General features: G+C 43.8%; 1 protein-coding gene across 1 annotated transcript in view; it reads right to left on the bottom strand.

Annotated features, from left to right (window-relative positions):
- The window catches only part of LOC311131154 (protein kinase C alpha type-like), a 206,223-nt gene that overhangs the window by 46,900 nt on the left and 141,607 nt on the right, over positions 1 to 17,716 (bottom strand). The window contains 5 exon segments of the mRNA XM_084163991.1: positions 1,256 to 1,318; positions 1,594 to 1,685; positions 3,225 to 3,398; positions 3,969 to 4,112; positions 13,561 to 13,654. Of these exon segments, the coding sequence (XP_084020117.1) occupies positions 1,256 to 1,318; positions 1,594 to 1,685; positions 3,225 to 3,398; positions 3,969 to 4,112; positions 13,561 to 13,654 (567 nt within the window).

Genomic DNA, 17,716 nt, shown 5'->3' with positions numbered 1-17,716 from the left:
CACCACTCCGGTTACTTCCTTACATTTAAATGATTAAATTGATTAATTAATGGTTTGACAAACTAAACTCAGCAAAAAAAGAAACGTCCCCCTTTCAGGACCCTGTCTTTCAAAGATAATTAATAAAAATCCAAATAACTTCACAGATCTTCATTGTAAAGGGTTTAAACACCGTTTCCCATGCTTGTTCAATTAACCATAAACAATTAATGAACATGGTCGTTAAGACACTAACAGCTTACAGATGGTAGGCAATTAAGGTCACAGTTATGAAAACTTAGGAAACTAAAGAGGCCTTTCTACTGACTCTGAAAAACGCCAAAAGAAAGATGCCCAGGGACCCTGCTCATCTGCGTGAATGTGCCTTAGGCATGCTGCAAGGAGGCATGAGGACTGCAGATGTGGCCAGGGCAATAAATTGCAATGTCCGTACTGTGAGACGCCTAAGACAGCGCTACAGGGAGACAGGATGGACAGCTGATCGTCCTCGCAGTGGCAGACCACGTGTAACAACACCTGCACAGGATCGGTACATCCGAACATCACACCTGCGGGACAGGTACAGGATGGCAACAACAACTGCCCGAGTTACACCAGGAACGCACAATCCCTCCATCAGTGCTCAGACTGTCCGCAATAGGCTGAGAGAGGCTGGACTGAGGGCTTGTAGGTCTGTTGTAAGGCAGTTCCTCACCAGACATCACCGGCAACAACGTCGCCTATGGGCACAAACCCACTGTCGCTGGACCAGACAGGACTGGCAAAAAGTGCTCTTCAATCTCATTGAGCACGTCTGGGACCTGTTGGATCGGAGGGTGAGGGCTAGGGCCATTCCCCACAGAAATGTCCGGGAACTTGCAGGTGCCTTGGTGGAAGAGTGGGGTAACATCTCACAGCAAGAACTGGCAAATCTGGTGCAGTCCATGACGAGGAGATGCACTGCAGTACTTAATGCAGCTGGTGGCCACACCAGATACTGACTGTTACTTTTGATTTTGACCCCCCCCCCCCCCCCCCTTCGTTCAGGGACACATTATTCAATTTCTGTTAGTCACATGACTGTGGAACTTGTTCAGTTTATGTCTCAGTTGTTGAATCTTGTTATGTTCATACAAATATTTACACATGTTAAGTTTGCTGATAATAAACGCAGTTGACAGTGAGAGGACGTTTCTTTTTTTGCTGAGTTTATGTACAGTGATCCTAGAATGGGATAAAGTGCCTCTGAGTTGGTATACACTGGAAGAAGACCCACCTGTAAATCACTCCTTTCTTGTGCAGGAAGAACAGGCCAACAGCGATCTCTGCTGCATAGAACCTGCAACGACATGCTCCATGTTAGACAACCCTGAAGCCATTAATTTCAACAGGAAGGACTGTAAAGGACTGTAAATGTGCTTCAGCTATAGACTGGACACATTCTGATAGAAATATGAATTCTTATACCTAGGCTGTCGTTTCTCTTTCTCCACTGTACTTTGCAGTGCCCAGTCTAGTTCCCCCTCGCTCTTCCAAGCCCTCTATTTATTTCTCTTTCACACTCTTTTATTCCCCCTATTTAAAAGGTGAAAGCGAGGGAAGAGGGTAACTTACACTGCCTGTGGCTCTTTGAACTTGCCCGCTTGTTGGATGTGGTACATGAGGTCCCCTCCATTGACAAACTCCATGACAAAGTACAGCCGGTCCTGGGCAGAGAGGGAGACAGAGATGGGGGTGTTTAATATCATTTAACATTGTTTTTCATATTTCTTGGGGTTGGCATCTGTTCTACCGTCATTTACTGTGTCATAAAAAACAGAGAGGCTTTCTTCATTATACTGTAGGACCCAATGGTGAGGCTGTTGTGTAGTATTGAGTCACATATAGGGGATATGGTAGGAGTGTTAAGTACTATAGAAAGCAAAACAACAACAACATGAGAGGAAAAGGTATACCCCTCAGAAATATTTCCTATGTATGACTCCATTATGTCTAGTCAAACTGAAGTAAATCCCTCAGATAGCCTCTTCACCGGTCTGTCCTGCACTAGTCACATGGAGACATTTTCGTAGCGCAAAAGACTTGTGCAAAGTGCAAAACATACCATACACCTCATTATAAACAGGGTGGTTCGAGCTCTGAGTACTGATTGTCTGAAAGCTGTGGTATATCAGACTGTGTACCACGGGTATGACAATAAATTACTATTTACTGGTCTAATTACGTTGGTAACTAGTTTAAAATAGCAATAAGGCACCTTGGGGGTTTGTGGTATATGGCCAATATACCACGGCTAAGGGCTGTATCCAGACACTCTGCATTACGTCGTGCCTTAGAACAGCCCTTAGCCGTGGTATATTGGTCATATACCACACCTCCTCGAGCCTTATCGCTTAATTATAATCTGGAAGTGTGAATTAATTCGAAACTTTTCTTCAACATTGTGCGTTCTGAAGAGGCGACTATTCATGTATTCCTCAGCTTACTAACCCCTAGTTAAATAATCAGCTCCTTATAACGCACATTGTTGAAGAATAGTTTGAAATTAAATCACGCTGCGAGATTATAATAAGGCTTACGGTATTTTATGTACTTTTCTCATCATTAGCTTTACATAACCTGTCAGACAAGGCAAATGGTTTTCTTAAACAATTACCCTCAAAGTGATCGAGGCATCTTATTGTGAAGAGGATTTGGACTCACTTAAAATGCATAGAATTTTCTATTTCCACTTTGGAGATGTGTGCGTGTGTGTGTGTGTGTGTGTGTGTGTGTGTGTGTGTGTGCATGTGTGTGTGTGCATGTGTGTGTGTGTGTTGGCCACCGCCTGCCCTTTGTCGTCTCTGCCTGAGAGAGATTGAGGGATTAAACATTAAGGAGGAATGAGAAAGTGCTGAGAAAGCTGACAGATTAAAACAAAGAAAAACTTCATTGAACTTTGTGTGGGTATATACATGTGTGGTGTGTATGTGTGTGTGCGTCATAGAGGAGCTTGATGAGTGAGTGTGTGTGTGTGTGTGTATGTGTGTGGCCTGCACAGACACATGCAATGGCACAAACCCTACCCCACCACAATAACCACACTTATGAGAGTTGGGAGCAACGTAATCATCAACATCGATGGACAGCAAAAAGCAAGTAATTGTGTGTTTGTACATGTGCATGTGCGCGTGCCCATATGCCCACGTGTGTGTATGTGTGTGTGTTTATCCCCTTGTGCATGTGTGTGTCCGTAGTCTCCATACCACGGTCTGGAAGCAGGAGTGGAGTGAAGTGAGGAAGGGTGGTTTGTCCTGCTGGGCCAGGACTCTCTTTTCTATCATGGTACACTCCACATCATCATCCTGGATCACCACATCCTTCTTCAGGATCTTGATGGCGTACAGATCATCTGTGGGCTTCATCTCTGCCAGTATCACCTAGCACACAGGAACACGAGAGGTCAAAGGTTAGACTGAAGGCTTCTAATAGGGTGGCTTAATGCGGATAGTAATGTTATTAACTCAACTGTTATGTTGTTACTGTATGCTTATTACTCAACTGACGAATGGATATACTCATTTATTCACGCTGTGTTACATCGAGGTACGGACGGTCTAAGCCAAAACATTGCATTGTACTCATTAATTGTATGGCTCTGTTTTGTGTAAATTATGGATGATGTGACCAAGTCCTAGATTTTGCTCACGTACACCAACATAGACTTGGATTTTACTCCATTTCAGATTTGTCCGATAGATAATATCCCGTGGTACACAGGACATTCAACATGACAAGTTGGATAGCTGATTTTAGAAGCCAATTAGATTAACTACCGACGAATCATAGTGAGGCTGTTTCCCAGACACAGATTAAACCTAGTCCTGGACTAAAAAACAAGATCAATGGAGAATCTCCAATGAAAGTGCTTTTCTGTCCAGGACTAGGTTTAATCTGTGTCTGGGAAACTACCCCTTTACCTCAATAATACAAGTAAAATCCTGGCTCACCTTGCCAAAGCTGCCTTTCCCCAGCACGGCCAGGAAGTTGAAGTCGGTGAGTTTGACAGAGTCCAGGTTGTTAGAAGGTAGATTAGACCTGCTGTCATCTGATGGAGAGATCACCTTCTTAGTACCAGGGCCCAGCTTGGCTTTCTGTGTGTGGTGAGAAGAAGGGAACGGCGTGAGACACACACACACGACACACACACACACACACACACACACACACACACACACTGCTGTGCAGCCTTATATAATAAAATATATAACACAATTCAACATTAAAAATGATTCAAATAATAAACTTTGGAGCAGACGGAACACAGATAGACACAGAGGGTATAAAAAAGTAAATATGGAACTATAGTACACCTGTTAAATACTCCTGACCTTGTCATTATGGTAACCTATTATGGTAACCTTAGGTCAAAATGTTCAAATTCATCTAAACATGTTTTAATTAATCACTGGCAAAACCCTCAGTGATAATGCATTGTCATTGGTCAATGTGCCATTCAATCAAGTATCAATCGCACTACATACTCTTCAAAGCTTCAAAACTCGTCAAGTCATGCTTGGTTTATAATCAGAGCAAGATGTGCAGAGTAGCCAGCTGGTAAACTCTTTTGCCCTCGAACACACACATGCACTACACACACCCATTCTCACACACTCTTGCGACCTCCATTTCTCAGAGGCATATTCCATCTGTTTTCCAGGCAGCGGGAACATGACAGTGTCACAACGGCCTGGGTGACATCCTCATTCTTCACCCTTACTCACAGGTGTCAAATCTCTCCTTCGCTCGCACGCACGCACACACACACACACACAGCTCAAGAGCCTGGGCCAAATCGAGCAGCTGGCACAATCATGCTAAACCCGGTCCACACTACAGCTCATCTCGTCTGTCTAGTACACTGGACAGGCTGGCAGCCACGCGCATTACAAACTACACATAACAATGAAGCAGCCCATTTGTGTAGAATATACGACAATCCAAATAAGCTGAACCAAAGACAGTCGATCCCATTGGAATCTGTCCAATAAATTGACACTTCACGTGTGAGGTTCTCTGTGTCAATATATTGCTGTTTCCCATTGGCTAGATAAAGTGTAATAGACTGGTCAGGCGGCTTTAGTTTGGTTAATGGCGTCTATATACAAGTCCAGATCATTCCTAGCCCCTCACCCTATTCACTTCATGTAGATCTGACAGGATTTGATAGGTAGAAGCAAAAGGTTACAGCTCCACCTTGCCCTCTGATAGGCTAGGTGAAGACTTCGCTATATTGCTTACACCTTTCCACTCCTGTCATATTTAGACAAGTGTCTATGCTACAGGGGCTAGGGGTTGTTTAGTGCGCGGGGCCTAGAAATAGCTAGTAAGGTATAGGCAGCACACTATTGGGCGATGCAGACCACAGCACACCTATAAGCGAAGCCAACGAGAGGAAGAGACTCGCAAAACCGGCCTTACTTCCTCTCGGACGCACCTGAACTTTGGCTTTGTCCTTTGTCTGGCCCTGCAACCACAGCAGGGGAGAGATGAATAAATAATGTCTGACAGCTGAGACACAGCCATACTTTCAGTGGCACTACCATACAGACACGCTTTATCTCAGGAGCCCAGTCGCTCATACTGGGTTTACAATGAAGTGCTAGTGGTAACTGGTGTGGACTCAACTTGAGGGAAACGAAAACCATGGCTTTCTTATTGCGTTTCTTTCTCTCACTAACAAAAGACAAAACAAATGCATTCAGAATCATTTTGAGCTGATAGAGTTTGTCTAGAGTGGCATTTCCTTTAGGACAAATTCCTTAACAAAAAATGACCACAAACTGACACTATGAAATTGAGGGTCTAAAACCATAATCCAGCAAGTCATAAATCATGCTTTTCATGATAACTTTATATAATGATAAATACAATTGTGCTGTATTCGATTCACTGCACCTACATGCAATGCATTTTAAAACATGGCTTGATACTGCCCTCTTGTGGATAAGCAATGAACAACGTGATATAAATAAAATACTCAAATCAAAGTTTATAAATACATTTATTAGTCACGTACACAGTTTAGCAGATGTATTAGCGGGTGCAACGAAATGCTTGTGTTTATAAAGATATAGTAAAAGTCACATTATGGCCCTATAAAGTCCAAACTGAACAAATGGAGACGTGCCTAACTAACTGTTCTGTCTATCTTTCTATTGACCTCTCATTGCAATAGGCACACAGCTTAACTTCCCCCCCTGTCCTGCTCTAGTATAGACCAAGCATCCAAAAAGAACCTACAGGCCACAAAGCAGGAAGAAGAAATATGACCAGATAGTGATAAGAGAGACAAAGAAAAAAGACACAAAACGTTTGATGATGACAGACAGACAGACGGACATCATACACAGACAGACACACGGACAGACATCATACTGTACACAGACAGACATGGACAGGAAACATTTACTAACAATCTCCTTCCACCCAGTTACAGCCCAATTCCCACCCCCCCATATCCCCTTTCCCTATGCCCAGTCCATCCAGGTTAGGTGTATGTGACTGCAGTATCCATGGACACCCCCTATTCAGTTAAGGAGGGAGGAATAAGAGACGGGGGGGAGAGGTCCGGGGTAGCCAGGGTTGTGGGTTCGACTCCCACGGGGGACCAGTACGAAAAAAGTATGAAAATGTATGCACTCACTACTGTAAGTCACTCTGGATAAGCGCGTCTGCTAAATGACAAAAAAATGACAATCAAATAATAATAAAGACGAGGTGGAGGACCGGTAGACGAGGAAAAAAGATATGGTGGAGGGGAGCGAGTGAAGAGGAGGAGAAGAACAGAGTGTGTATGTGGGGGATGGGTTGGCTGCAATGTCCCTGTAATGAACAGGCACTGAAACATGTATCCGTCTTCTGTCCTTGGGGTCTACAGAGGTTATTGGATGATATAATGAGGAAGTAGATCCGCAACCAATAAGGCAGCCCTGTAGAACATTTGTATACTATCCTATTTTATTGTGGAAGTAGCCTACCTGTATGTATGTAGTTCCATAAACTCTAGATTTGTAATGAATATATAAAGAAAAGCAATATTTATTTAAAGAAAAGCAATATATTTTTTTATTGCAGGACTATATAATACCAGAATGAATTTGTCAAATTTCCCTTACAGCTTGACAGATTTATTCTCAACAAAACACAAGGCCATTTACAGCTCCAGACAATGATTTATGAGAGCAATTCCTGCTATCTGATGGCTCTTGTTCTTGCGCTAATCCCAACCCCACACTGAGAACAAATTGTTAGTAAACTGGATCTATTTGCAGCAGCCTCAAACCACGTACAAATGATCAGAGATAGGATGAGAGTGAGAAAATGAGTGATTGGACACAAAGAAGGTAGATAAAAAGAGGAACAGAGGAAAGGAAAGGAAAGGAGACAGCGGAAGGGAGGAGAGGAGCAGAGGCGAGGAAAGGAGACAGCGGAAGGGAGGAGAGGAGCAGAGGAGAGGAGAGATACCTTTAGGAAGTGATAGTTAATTTGGCAATCCTGGAACAGAGGGAGAGAGACGGGGTAAAGGGAGGAGAGAAACTCAGGCATTAGATTTGACAGGCCAAAGGGTGGGCATCCAGAGGTCTCACAGAGCACAGATGAGAGAGGAGGGAGAGTTACGGTAAGGAAGAGAGAGAGAGAGAGAGAGAGAGAGAGAGAGAGAGAGAGAGAGAGAGAGAGAGAGATAGAGAGAGAGGAGGGAGAGTTACGGTAAGGGAGAGAGAGAGAGAGAGAGAGAGAGGAGGGAGAGTTACGGTAAGGGAGAGAGAGAGAGATAGAGAGAGAGAGTTACGGTAAGGGAGAGAGAGAGAGAGAGAGAGGAGGGAGAGTTACGGTAAGGGAGAGAGAGAGAGAGAGAGAGCGAGAGAGAGGAGGGAGAGTTACGGTAAGGGAGAGGTAGAGAGAGAGGAGGGAGAGTTACGGTAAGGGAGAGAGAGAGAGAGAGAGAGAGAGAGAGAGAGAGAGAGAGAGGAGGGAGAGTTACGGTAAGGGAGAGAGAGAGAGAGAAAAAGGAATAGAGAGAGAAGGGCAGGCAGAGAGTGAGAGGGGGAGGGAGACAGGGGAAGAGAGATAGGGAGAGACAGAAAGAGGGAGGAAGAGACATAGATAGAAAGAGAAAGACAGAGGGAGAGCTATTTTCTTGGACCAAACAGACAGACACAGTAGTTACTGTAAATAACAACAGGAAGTGAACTCAGCCCATTAACCCCTGACCTCTTGTACGTACCAGTTAAAGGTAACAAACTACAGTGGGGAAAAAATGTATTTAGTCAGCCACCAATTGTGCAAGTTCTCCCACTTAAAAAGATGAGAGAGGCCTGTAATTTTCATCATAGGTACATGTCAACTATGACAGACAAATTGAGAAAAAGAAATCCAGAAAATCACATTGTAGAATTTTTTATGAATTTATTTGCAAATTATGGTGGAAAATAAGTATTTGGTCACCTACAAACAGCTAGATTTCTGGCTCTCACAGACCTGTAACTTCTTCTTTAAGAGGCTCCTCTGTCCTCCACTCGTTACCTGTATTAATGGCACCTGTTTGAACTTGTTATCAGTATAAAAGACACCTGTCCACAACCTCAAACAGTCACACTCAAAACTCCACTATGGCCAAGACCAAAGAGCTGTCAAAGGACACCAGAAACAAAATTGTAGACCTGCACCAGGCTGGGAAGACTGAATCTGCAATAGGTAAGCAGCTTGGTTTTAAGAAATCAACTGTGGGAGCAATTATTAGAAAATGGAAGACATACAAGACCACTGATAATCTCCCTCGATCTGGGGCTCCACACAAGATCTCACCCCGTGGGGTCAAAATGATCACAAGAACGGTGAGCAAAAATCCCAGAACCACACGGGGGGACCTAGTGAATGACCTGCAGAGAGCTGGGACCAAAGTAACAAAGCCTACCATCAGTAGCACACTACGCCGCCAGGGACTCAAATCCTGCAGTGCCAGACGTGTCCCCCTGCTTAAGCCAGTACATGTCCAGGCCCGTCTGAAGTTTGCTAGAGTGCATTTGGATGATCCAGAAGAGGATTGGGAGAATGTCATATGGTCAGATGAAACCAAAATATAACTTTTTGGTAAAAACTCAACTCGTCGTGTTTGGAGGACAAATAATGCTGAGTTGCATCCAAAGAACACCATACCTACTGTGAAGCATGGGGGTGGAAACATCATGCTTTGGGGCAGTTTTTCTGCAAAGGGACCAGGACGACTGATCCGTGTAAAGGAAAGAATGAATGGGGCCATGTATCGTGAGATTTTGAGTGAAAACCTCCTTCCATCAGCAAGGGCATTGAAGATGAAACGTGGCTGGGTCTTTCAGCATGACAATGATCCCAAACACACCGCCCGGGCAACGAAGGAGTGGCTTCGTAAGAAGCATTTCATGGTCCTGGAGTGGCCTAGCCAGTCTCCAGATCTCAACCCCATAGAAAATCTTTGGAGGGAGTTGAAAGTCCATGTTGCCCAGCGACAGCCCCAAAACATTACTGCTCTAGAGGAGATCTGCATGGAGGAATGGGCCAAAATACCAGCAACAGTGTGTGAAAACCTTGTTAAGACTTACAGAAAACGTTTGACCTGTGTCATTGCCAACAAAGGGTATATAACAAAGTATTGAGAAACTTTTGTTATTGACCAAATACTTATTTTCCACCACAATTTGCAAATAAATTCATAAAAAATCCTACAATGTGATTTCTGGATTTTTTTCCCTGATTTTGTCTGTCATAGTTGACGTTTACCTATGATGAAAATTACAGGCCTCTCTCATATTTTTAAGTGGGAGAACTTGCACAATTGGTGGCTGACTAAATACTTTTTTTCCCCACTGTAACATAATGGGGAACAGGTGCGCAACAACAGACAACAATCAAGTGAACATAGAAACATATAACATAGAGCGGCAGCAGCTAGTACTCCGGTGACGACGAACGCCGAAGCCTGCCCGAGCCAGAAGGAAGGGCAGTCTCGGCAGAATCCGTGACAACAGGAGTAGAGTGAGAGGTGTCTGCCTGGGGGTATGTGTGTGTATTAGGGGAAAGGGGGGGTTTGAGTCGGCCTAAAGGGTGTGTTTGTGTGTTAGGTGGACACACATTGTAGCGGCTCCCTGCCTCAGAACCACACCGCGTCAACACACGGGTCAATGGGGGGGGCATTGGTATGTGTTTGTGTGTGTTTGGATGTCTGTGTGTGCATCTATCTATGTATGTTTGTGTGTGTGTGTGTGTGTGTGTGTGTGTGTGTGTGTGTGTGTGTGTGTGTGTGTCACGCCCTGGCTCTGGGGACACTTGTATGTTGAGCCAGGGTGTGCATTTCATTTGTTTATCTAGTATGTGTATTTCTATGTTGGCCTGAGTGGCTCCCAATCAGAGGCAACGAGTGTCAGCTGTCGTTGGTTGTCTCTGATTGGGAGCCATATTTAAACTATCTGTTTCCCATTTGTGTTTGTGGGATCTTGTTTCAAGTCTGTTTATGTTAGACCGTGAACTGTCACGTATCGTTTGTTGTTTTGATCGTGTCTCTAATTAAAGAGTATGTTTGCCTGCAACGCTGCGCCTTGGTCCTCATCTCTGTTTGACGATCGTGACAGTGTGTGTGTGTGTGTATGTAGTGTGTGTGTGTGTATCTGTTAGTGCGAGGGAGGAGGGCGGGTGATAGTTGCTATGGCAACCACAAACAAGCCAGCCTTAGCCCAACAGGTACCCCGAGACCTACTGTATGTCTTTCCTTGCTGACAGAACTTCCATCACCCCCCTTCCCCCTGCTCTACGTCTACGTCTCCTCCTAGTCCCACAATGACCATCTTTCCACCCCATCAACCCCTCCATCTCTCCCCCTCCGACTCTAACCCCTCCATCCCTCCACTCCCCCTGATGATGGAAGGTGAGCAATGGATAGAGTTAGAGGGAGGGAGGGGGTGGATGATGGGGTGGATAAGGCTGGACAGATACAGAGACGATCTCTGAGTTACAGCCCGCCTTAAATGCCCTCCTGAGAACTGGCATCCATTCACAACCTGACCTCAATTAGGGCTGACAGAGAGAGAAGAGGGCAGGGGGGGGGGGGGAAAAGAGAGAGAGAGAGAGAGAGAGAGAGAGAGAGAGAGAGAGAGAGAGAGAGAGAGAGAGAGAGAGAGAGAGAGAGAGAGAGAGAGAGAGAGAGAGAAAGAGGCGAGAGAGAGAGAAGACAGAGAGAGAGAGAGAGAGAGAGAGAGAGAGAGAGAGAGAGAGAGAGAGAGAGAGAAAGAGGGCGAGAGAGAGAGAAGACAGAGAGAGAGAGAGAGAGAGAGAGAGAGAGCTGGTCCTGGGGCTGAGTTCACAAACCTGTTCTACTAACACACTGAAGCCTCAGGACCAGAACATCCAATCAATCAGAATAAACCAAATTACAACACAGTCAAAACAAAACTACATTGCTTATTGGGAAACAGAAGCACAAGCACAAAGTAAAATGCAGTGCTATTTGGCCCTAAATCGACAGTACACCGTGGCTAACTATTTGACCATGGTAACTGATCAAAACCTTAGAAAAACCTTGACAAAGTACAGGCTCAGTGAGCACAGCCTTGCCATTGAGAAGGGTAGACACAGGAAAACATGGCTCCCTGTAGAGGAAAGGCTGTGCAACCACTGCACCACAGCAGAACCTGAGACAGAGCTGCATTTCCTGACAAAATGTCAAAAATATAAAACAATTTGAGAGTGTCATTACCCCAAATTTGAAACTGTTTTTCAAAGTTTCAAAGACCTCTCTGATGAGAATAGGCTACCCGTCCTGTTGGGGGAGGACGCAGAGAGCTGTGGGTTGGCAGCGCACTACATTGCTGCCTGCCATAAGATGAGGGACAGTGTCTGACAGAACAAACAACCTGTCCTCTATATTGTTATTGTTCAATGGTTATTTTGACCCTTGGTTATTGTTGTTACTGTTGTCCCATTGACAATATTGATTATTATTATTTTAATTATGTTAATAGTGTAAATATCCAAAGTAAGCTTTGGCAATATGTACATTGTTACGTCATGCCAATAAAGCAAATTGAATTGAATTGAGAGAGAGAGGGGAGGGGGGGAGAGAGAGAGAGAGAGACAGAGAGAGAGAGACAGAGAGAGACAGAGAGAGAGGGCCCTGCTGGGTACACAGTGTGATGTCTGTGGCCCCAGGCCGAGTCTGCACTCAATATGACCGAGAAGTGAAAGGGCAATGGATGGGTCAAGCATATCCATCAATACTGTATTCTATTTACTGTTACCAGCCTCTGTCTATTGGACAAGGCTCAGTCTAAATGTAACAAAAGGCCATCGGCAGTATCTACCTGATGTACCCAAAGGGCAACACAAGAGTAACTGAAAGAAACGGAATAACAGTTCTAGAATGAAAATCTAATGCATAGGTGGTTTGAGTAAAAACTCAATATACTTTAAAATGACTAAACCCAAATCGAAACTATGTAGAAATGATAATGGACTTATATTCATTCAGTTTCTTGACTGTCCAGCTCGCTTATAATCACTGTGCACAGTCAATGGACCTACATAAATACAGTTTCTTGACTGTCCAGCTTGCTAATAAATCACTAGACAGTCAGGGAGCATCAAAAATTCGAAAGACGATGGATAGAGGACAATATTTTGCAAATTCTGATGGCAAGGAAATATAACCCATTTTCACTGCGGCCCTCCGGACCTCGTTAAAGCCCGAATGCGGCCCCAGGGGCTAAATTAGTTTGACACCCCTGACCTATCCATATCATTCAATCAATGATGAAGCTTTTGGAATATAATTAAAATATAAACTAAAACTGATATTCTCAGGATTCCTGCCTGCCCAAATCCATGTCTGTGCTGATGAACTGACTGCTTTACAGTGACACCAGTCTGAGTTTCCACTGATTCTAGAACATCGGGGGTCAAAGGTCAAATCCTACCATATTCTATAGGCCTGTATCTACAAAGCTGAATGTACTATTGTCTTGGAGGAGGAAGAGAAAAAGACCACCCCACCTGTGAGCCACCCAGAGTAATTAACAACGAGGCAGCCTCTCATTGGGCGCCGAAGACAGACGAGCAGCGCAACAGAGTTTTAATTAACAGCCCTGTTTCCATGGAGAATCCCTGACCCTTTTATGTCCAGTGCTTACGGTCTGGAGGGGGATGGTGGCCATTTTGAAATGCAAACATATCATGGAGAAGGGCCAAATTAAATTATGCCAGTTTAATGTGGTTGTGGAGTGGCTTTGGAAGAAGCCATCAGGACTCAATGACTTAATTTGATTAGTTCACTTAGCTATAGTCACAAACATAACATGTAGATATCATAAACATAAAAAAACACACTTGTTACTATATGACACACTAGAAGAAAACAGAAGTCACTCATACAAACTAAGAGGCATACAAAGAGACATATCACGACTGTCATAAACGTGTAATAAAAACACAGAATGTTTGATGAAAGAAGGAAGGGCTATAGTAACCAAAGACATTGGGATAATATGTTCTCCAGTCCTGTCTCTGAGGCCTCACCTCAAACTTCTGTCTGAGCTCCTCGTTCCCGTCATCCTCCTCTGAGATGGGCACGTTGTAGTACTCGCCCTCCTCTTGGTTCAACATCTTGTACCTGAGGGGGGGGGGGGGAGAGAGAGAAAGAGAGAGAGAGAGAGAGAGAGAGAGAGAGAGAGAGAGAGAGAGAGAGAGAGAGAGAGAGAGAGAGAGAGAGAGAGAGAGAGAGAGAGAGAGAGAGAGAGAGAGAGAGAGAGAGAGAGAGTATTTCAATTATGATTGTTTACAAAAACAACATTATAGATGTGAATCCAAGCACATGGACTTTCTGAGACCCAGCTTGCTATTTATAGTCCAGTAGATAAGTGTTAAAAGTAACAGCATGTTTCTAAGAGTCAGCATAAAAACATCTCAACAGCCTATAAAACTGAAAATCCCCAGACAGAGATGTTCTACCCGGAGACAAAAAGCTAGGTATGGAGCGGCCACTAATTTACGTCTCTGCATTCCTCCCTCCCTCCCTGCATCCCTCTATCCCGCTATCTCGCTCTACCTCCTGATTCACACCCACTTGGCCCAGACACATAGTTCATCACAACGCAATAGTTCCTTTGGCTCCAGTCCACTGGGCCAGAATTATCCTTGTGTTGTCGGTGCTCATGAAACACATCACTATTTATGACCCACGGCTATTAGATGATACCTCAAAGGGCACTGAGCTGTGGACATAAAGTTCACTGTTGCTGTTGTGATTAATGATTGGTTTGTACCAGACTGAGATATAAGGGACTACAGCGCCAAGAGGCTCTGTGACGGTGACAAACAATGATATGAAATGCAGGTAAGTTGAGAAGAAGGCACTTATATCCGAAAGATAATCTTGATTTATCACCGCTCTTTTCAAATAGAAATCCGATTACCCCCAAAATAATATCCGATTACAGCTGCGATTGCTTCAAAACGGTATACCAGAATAAATTAAATGAAGTATACAGTATGTTTATTAGGATCGCTTCTTCACTATTAACTTAGTGACTGCTACTCTTCCTGCAGTCTACATAAAACACAATACAGAAAAACGATACACAAGTACAGTGCCCTCCGTAATTATTGGGACTGTGAAACATTTTTTACTATACTCCAAACGTTTGGATTTGAAATCAAACAATGACTATGAAGTTAAAGTGCAGACTGCCATTTTTAATTTGAGGGTATTTTCATCCATTTTTGAAATGTTCTTGTACATAGTGCCCCCATTTTAGGGGACTGAAAGTATTGGGACAAATTCACTTATATGTGTATTAAAGTAGCAAAAAGTTAAGTATTTGAGCTTGTGACTCTACAAATTTGTTGGATGCATTTTCTGTTTTTTTGGTTGTGTTTCAGATTATGTTGTGCCCAATAGAAATGAATGGTATATAATGTAGTGTGTCATTTTGGGGTAACTTTTATTGTAAACAAGAATATAATATGTTTCTAAACACTTCTACATTAATGTGGATGCTACCATGATGACGAATAATCCTGAATGAATCGTGAATAATGATGAGTGAGAAAGTTACAGACGCACAAATATCATACCCCCAAAAGATGCTAACCTCTCATTACAATAACAGGTGAGATTAGCATCTTTTGGGGGGTATGATATGTTTAAATGATAATGCCAAAGAAGCCAGTGTTTGGAGGATATATTGGCACGGGTGTTGTTAGGCCCAACACAAACCGTGCCAATTTATCCTCCAAACACCGGCTTTGAGGGCATTATCACTTCTATACAACGGGTTACCAACATATTCAAGTATTTTTGTTCTGTATCTATGGACGCGACCCAGTCGTTCATTCTAAATGTTCCATTGCCATACTGGCTGGCAACGTTCTTATCCCTTGCTTGCTAGCTAGTCAACTACGGCTAATTTACAGTCATGTCAAAAAGTGCAGCCAGAATAACAGCAAAGTAGCTGCATTTGCATTTGTTTAAGCTGTTTTCTAGTGACATTTATTTGGATACATCCATAACAAATGAGCTAATGAGGCGCGATTTCACCTGGCAAAGAAAATGTGCTCACTCATCAGGACACTGTTGTTCAGAGGAGCTAGCCAACAACACAGCTACAGTAACACAATCACTTCAACCTGAAGCTGGAAAGACTGCAAATTAGCTGCGTTTCATTTTACCTTTTTTCAATTGACATTTTTTTGTACAGTGAGGGAAAAAAGTATTTGATCCCCTGCTGATTTTGTATGTTTGCCCACTGACAAAGAAATGATCAGTCTATCATTTTAATGGTAGGTTTATTTGAACAGTGAGAGACAGAATAACAACAACAAAAATCTAGAAAAACGCATGTCAAAAATGTTATAAATTGATTTGCATTTTAATGACGGAAATAAGTATTTGACCCCCTCTCAATCAGAAAGATTTCTGGCTCCCAGGTGTCTTTTATACAGGTAACGAGCTGAGATTAGGAGCACACTCTTAAAGGGAGTGCTCATAATCACAGCTTGTTACCTGTATAAAAGACACCTGTCCACAGAAGCAATCATTCAATCAGATTCCAAACTCTCCACCATGGCCAAGACCAAAGAGCTCTCCAAGGATGTCAGGGACAAGATTGTAGACCTACACAAGGCTGGAATGGGCTACAAGACCATCGCCAAGCAGCTTACATTTACATTTACATTTTAGTCATTTAGCAGACGCTCTTATCCAGAGCGACTTACAGTTAGTGAATACATATTTTTTTATATATTTTTTTTTATACTGGCCCCCCGTGGGAATCGAACCCACAACCCTGGCGTTGCAAACGCCATGCTCTATCAACTGAGCTACATCCCTGCCGGCCATTCCCTCCCCTACCCTGGACGACGCTGGACCAATTGTGCGCCGCCCCATGAGTCTCCTGGTCGCGGCCGGCTGCGACAGAGCCTGGATTCGAACCAGGATCTCTAGTGGCACAGTTAGCACTGCGATGCAGTGCCTTAGACCACTGCGCCACTCAGGAGGTAGCTTGGTGAGAAGGTGACAACAGTTGGTGCGATTATTCGCAAATGGAAGAAACACAAAATAACTGTCAATCTCCCTTGGCCTGGGGCTCCATGCAAGATCTCACCTCGTGGAGTTGCAATGATCATAAGAACGGTGAGGAATCAGCCCAGAACTACACGGGAGGATCTTGTCAATGATCTCAAGGCAGCTGGGACCATAGTCACCAAGAAAACAATTGGTAACACACTACGCCGTGAAGGACTGAAATCCTGCAGCGCCCGCAAGGTCCCCCTGCTCAAGAAAGCACATATACAGGCCCGTCTGAAGTTTGCCAATGAACATCTGAATGATTCAGAGGAGAACTGGGTGAAAGTGTTGTGGTCAGATGAGACCAAAATCGAGCTCTTTGGCATCAACTCAACTTGCCGTGTTTGGAGGAGGAGGAATGCTGCCTATGACCCCAAGAACAACATCCCCACCGTCAAACATGGAGGTGGAAACATTATGCTTTGGGGGTGTTTTTCTGCTAAGAGGACAGGACAACTTCACCGCATCAAAGGGACAATGGACGGGGCCATGTACCGTCAAATCTTGGGTGAGAACCTCCTTCCCTCAGCCAGGGCATTGAAAATGGGTCGTGGATGGGTATTCCAGCATGACAATGACCCAAAACACATGGCCAAGGCAATAAAGGAGTGGCTCAAGAAGAAGCACATTAAGGTCCTGGAGTGGCCTAGCCAGTCTCCAGACCTTAATCCCATAGAAAATCTGTGGAGGGAGCTGAAGGTTCGAGTTGCCAAACGTCAGCCTCGAAACCTTAATGACTTGGAGAAGATCTGCAAAGAGGAGTGGGACAAAATCCATCCTGAGATGTCTGCAAACCTGGTGGCCAACTACAAGAAACGTCTGACCTCTGTGATTGCCAACAAGGGTTTTGCCACCAAGTACTAAGTCATGTTTTGCAGAGGGGTCAAATACTTATTTCCCTAATTAAAATGCAAATCAATTCATAACATTTTTGACATGCGTTTTTCTAGATTTTGTTGTTGTTACTCTGTCTCTCACTGTTCAAATAAACCTACCATTAACATTATAGACTGATCATGTCTTTGTCAGTGGGCAAAAGTACAAAATCAGCAGGGGATCAAATACTTTTTTCCCTCACTGTATATATCCATACAAATGATGCCAGCT

This window comes from Coregonus lavaretus (genome assembly GCF_964263955.1).
Source record: "Coregonus lavaretus genome assembly, chromosome: 6".
NCBI lineage: Eukaryota > Metazoa > Chordata > Actinopteri > Salmoniformes > Salmonidae > Coregonus > Coregonus lavaretus.
This window is presented reverse-complemented; position numbering and strand designations above follow the sequence as displayed.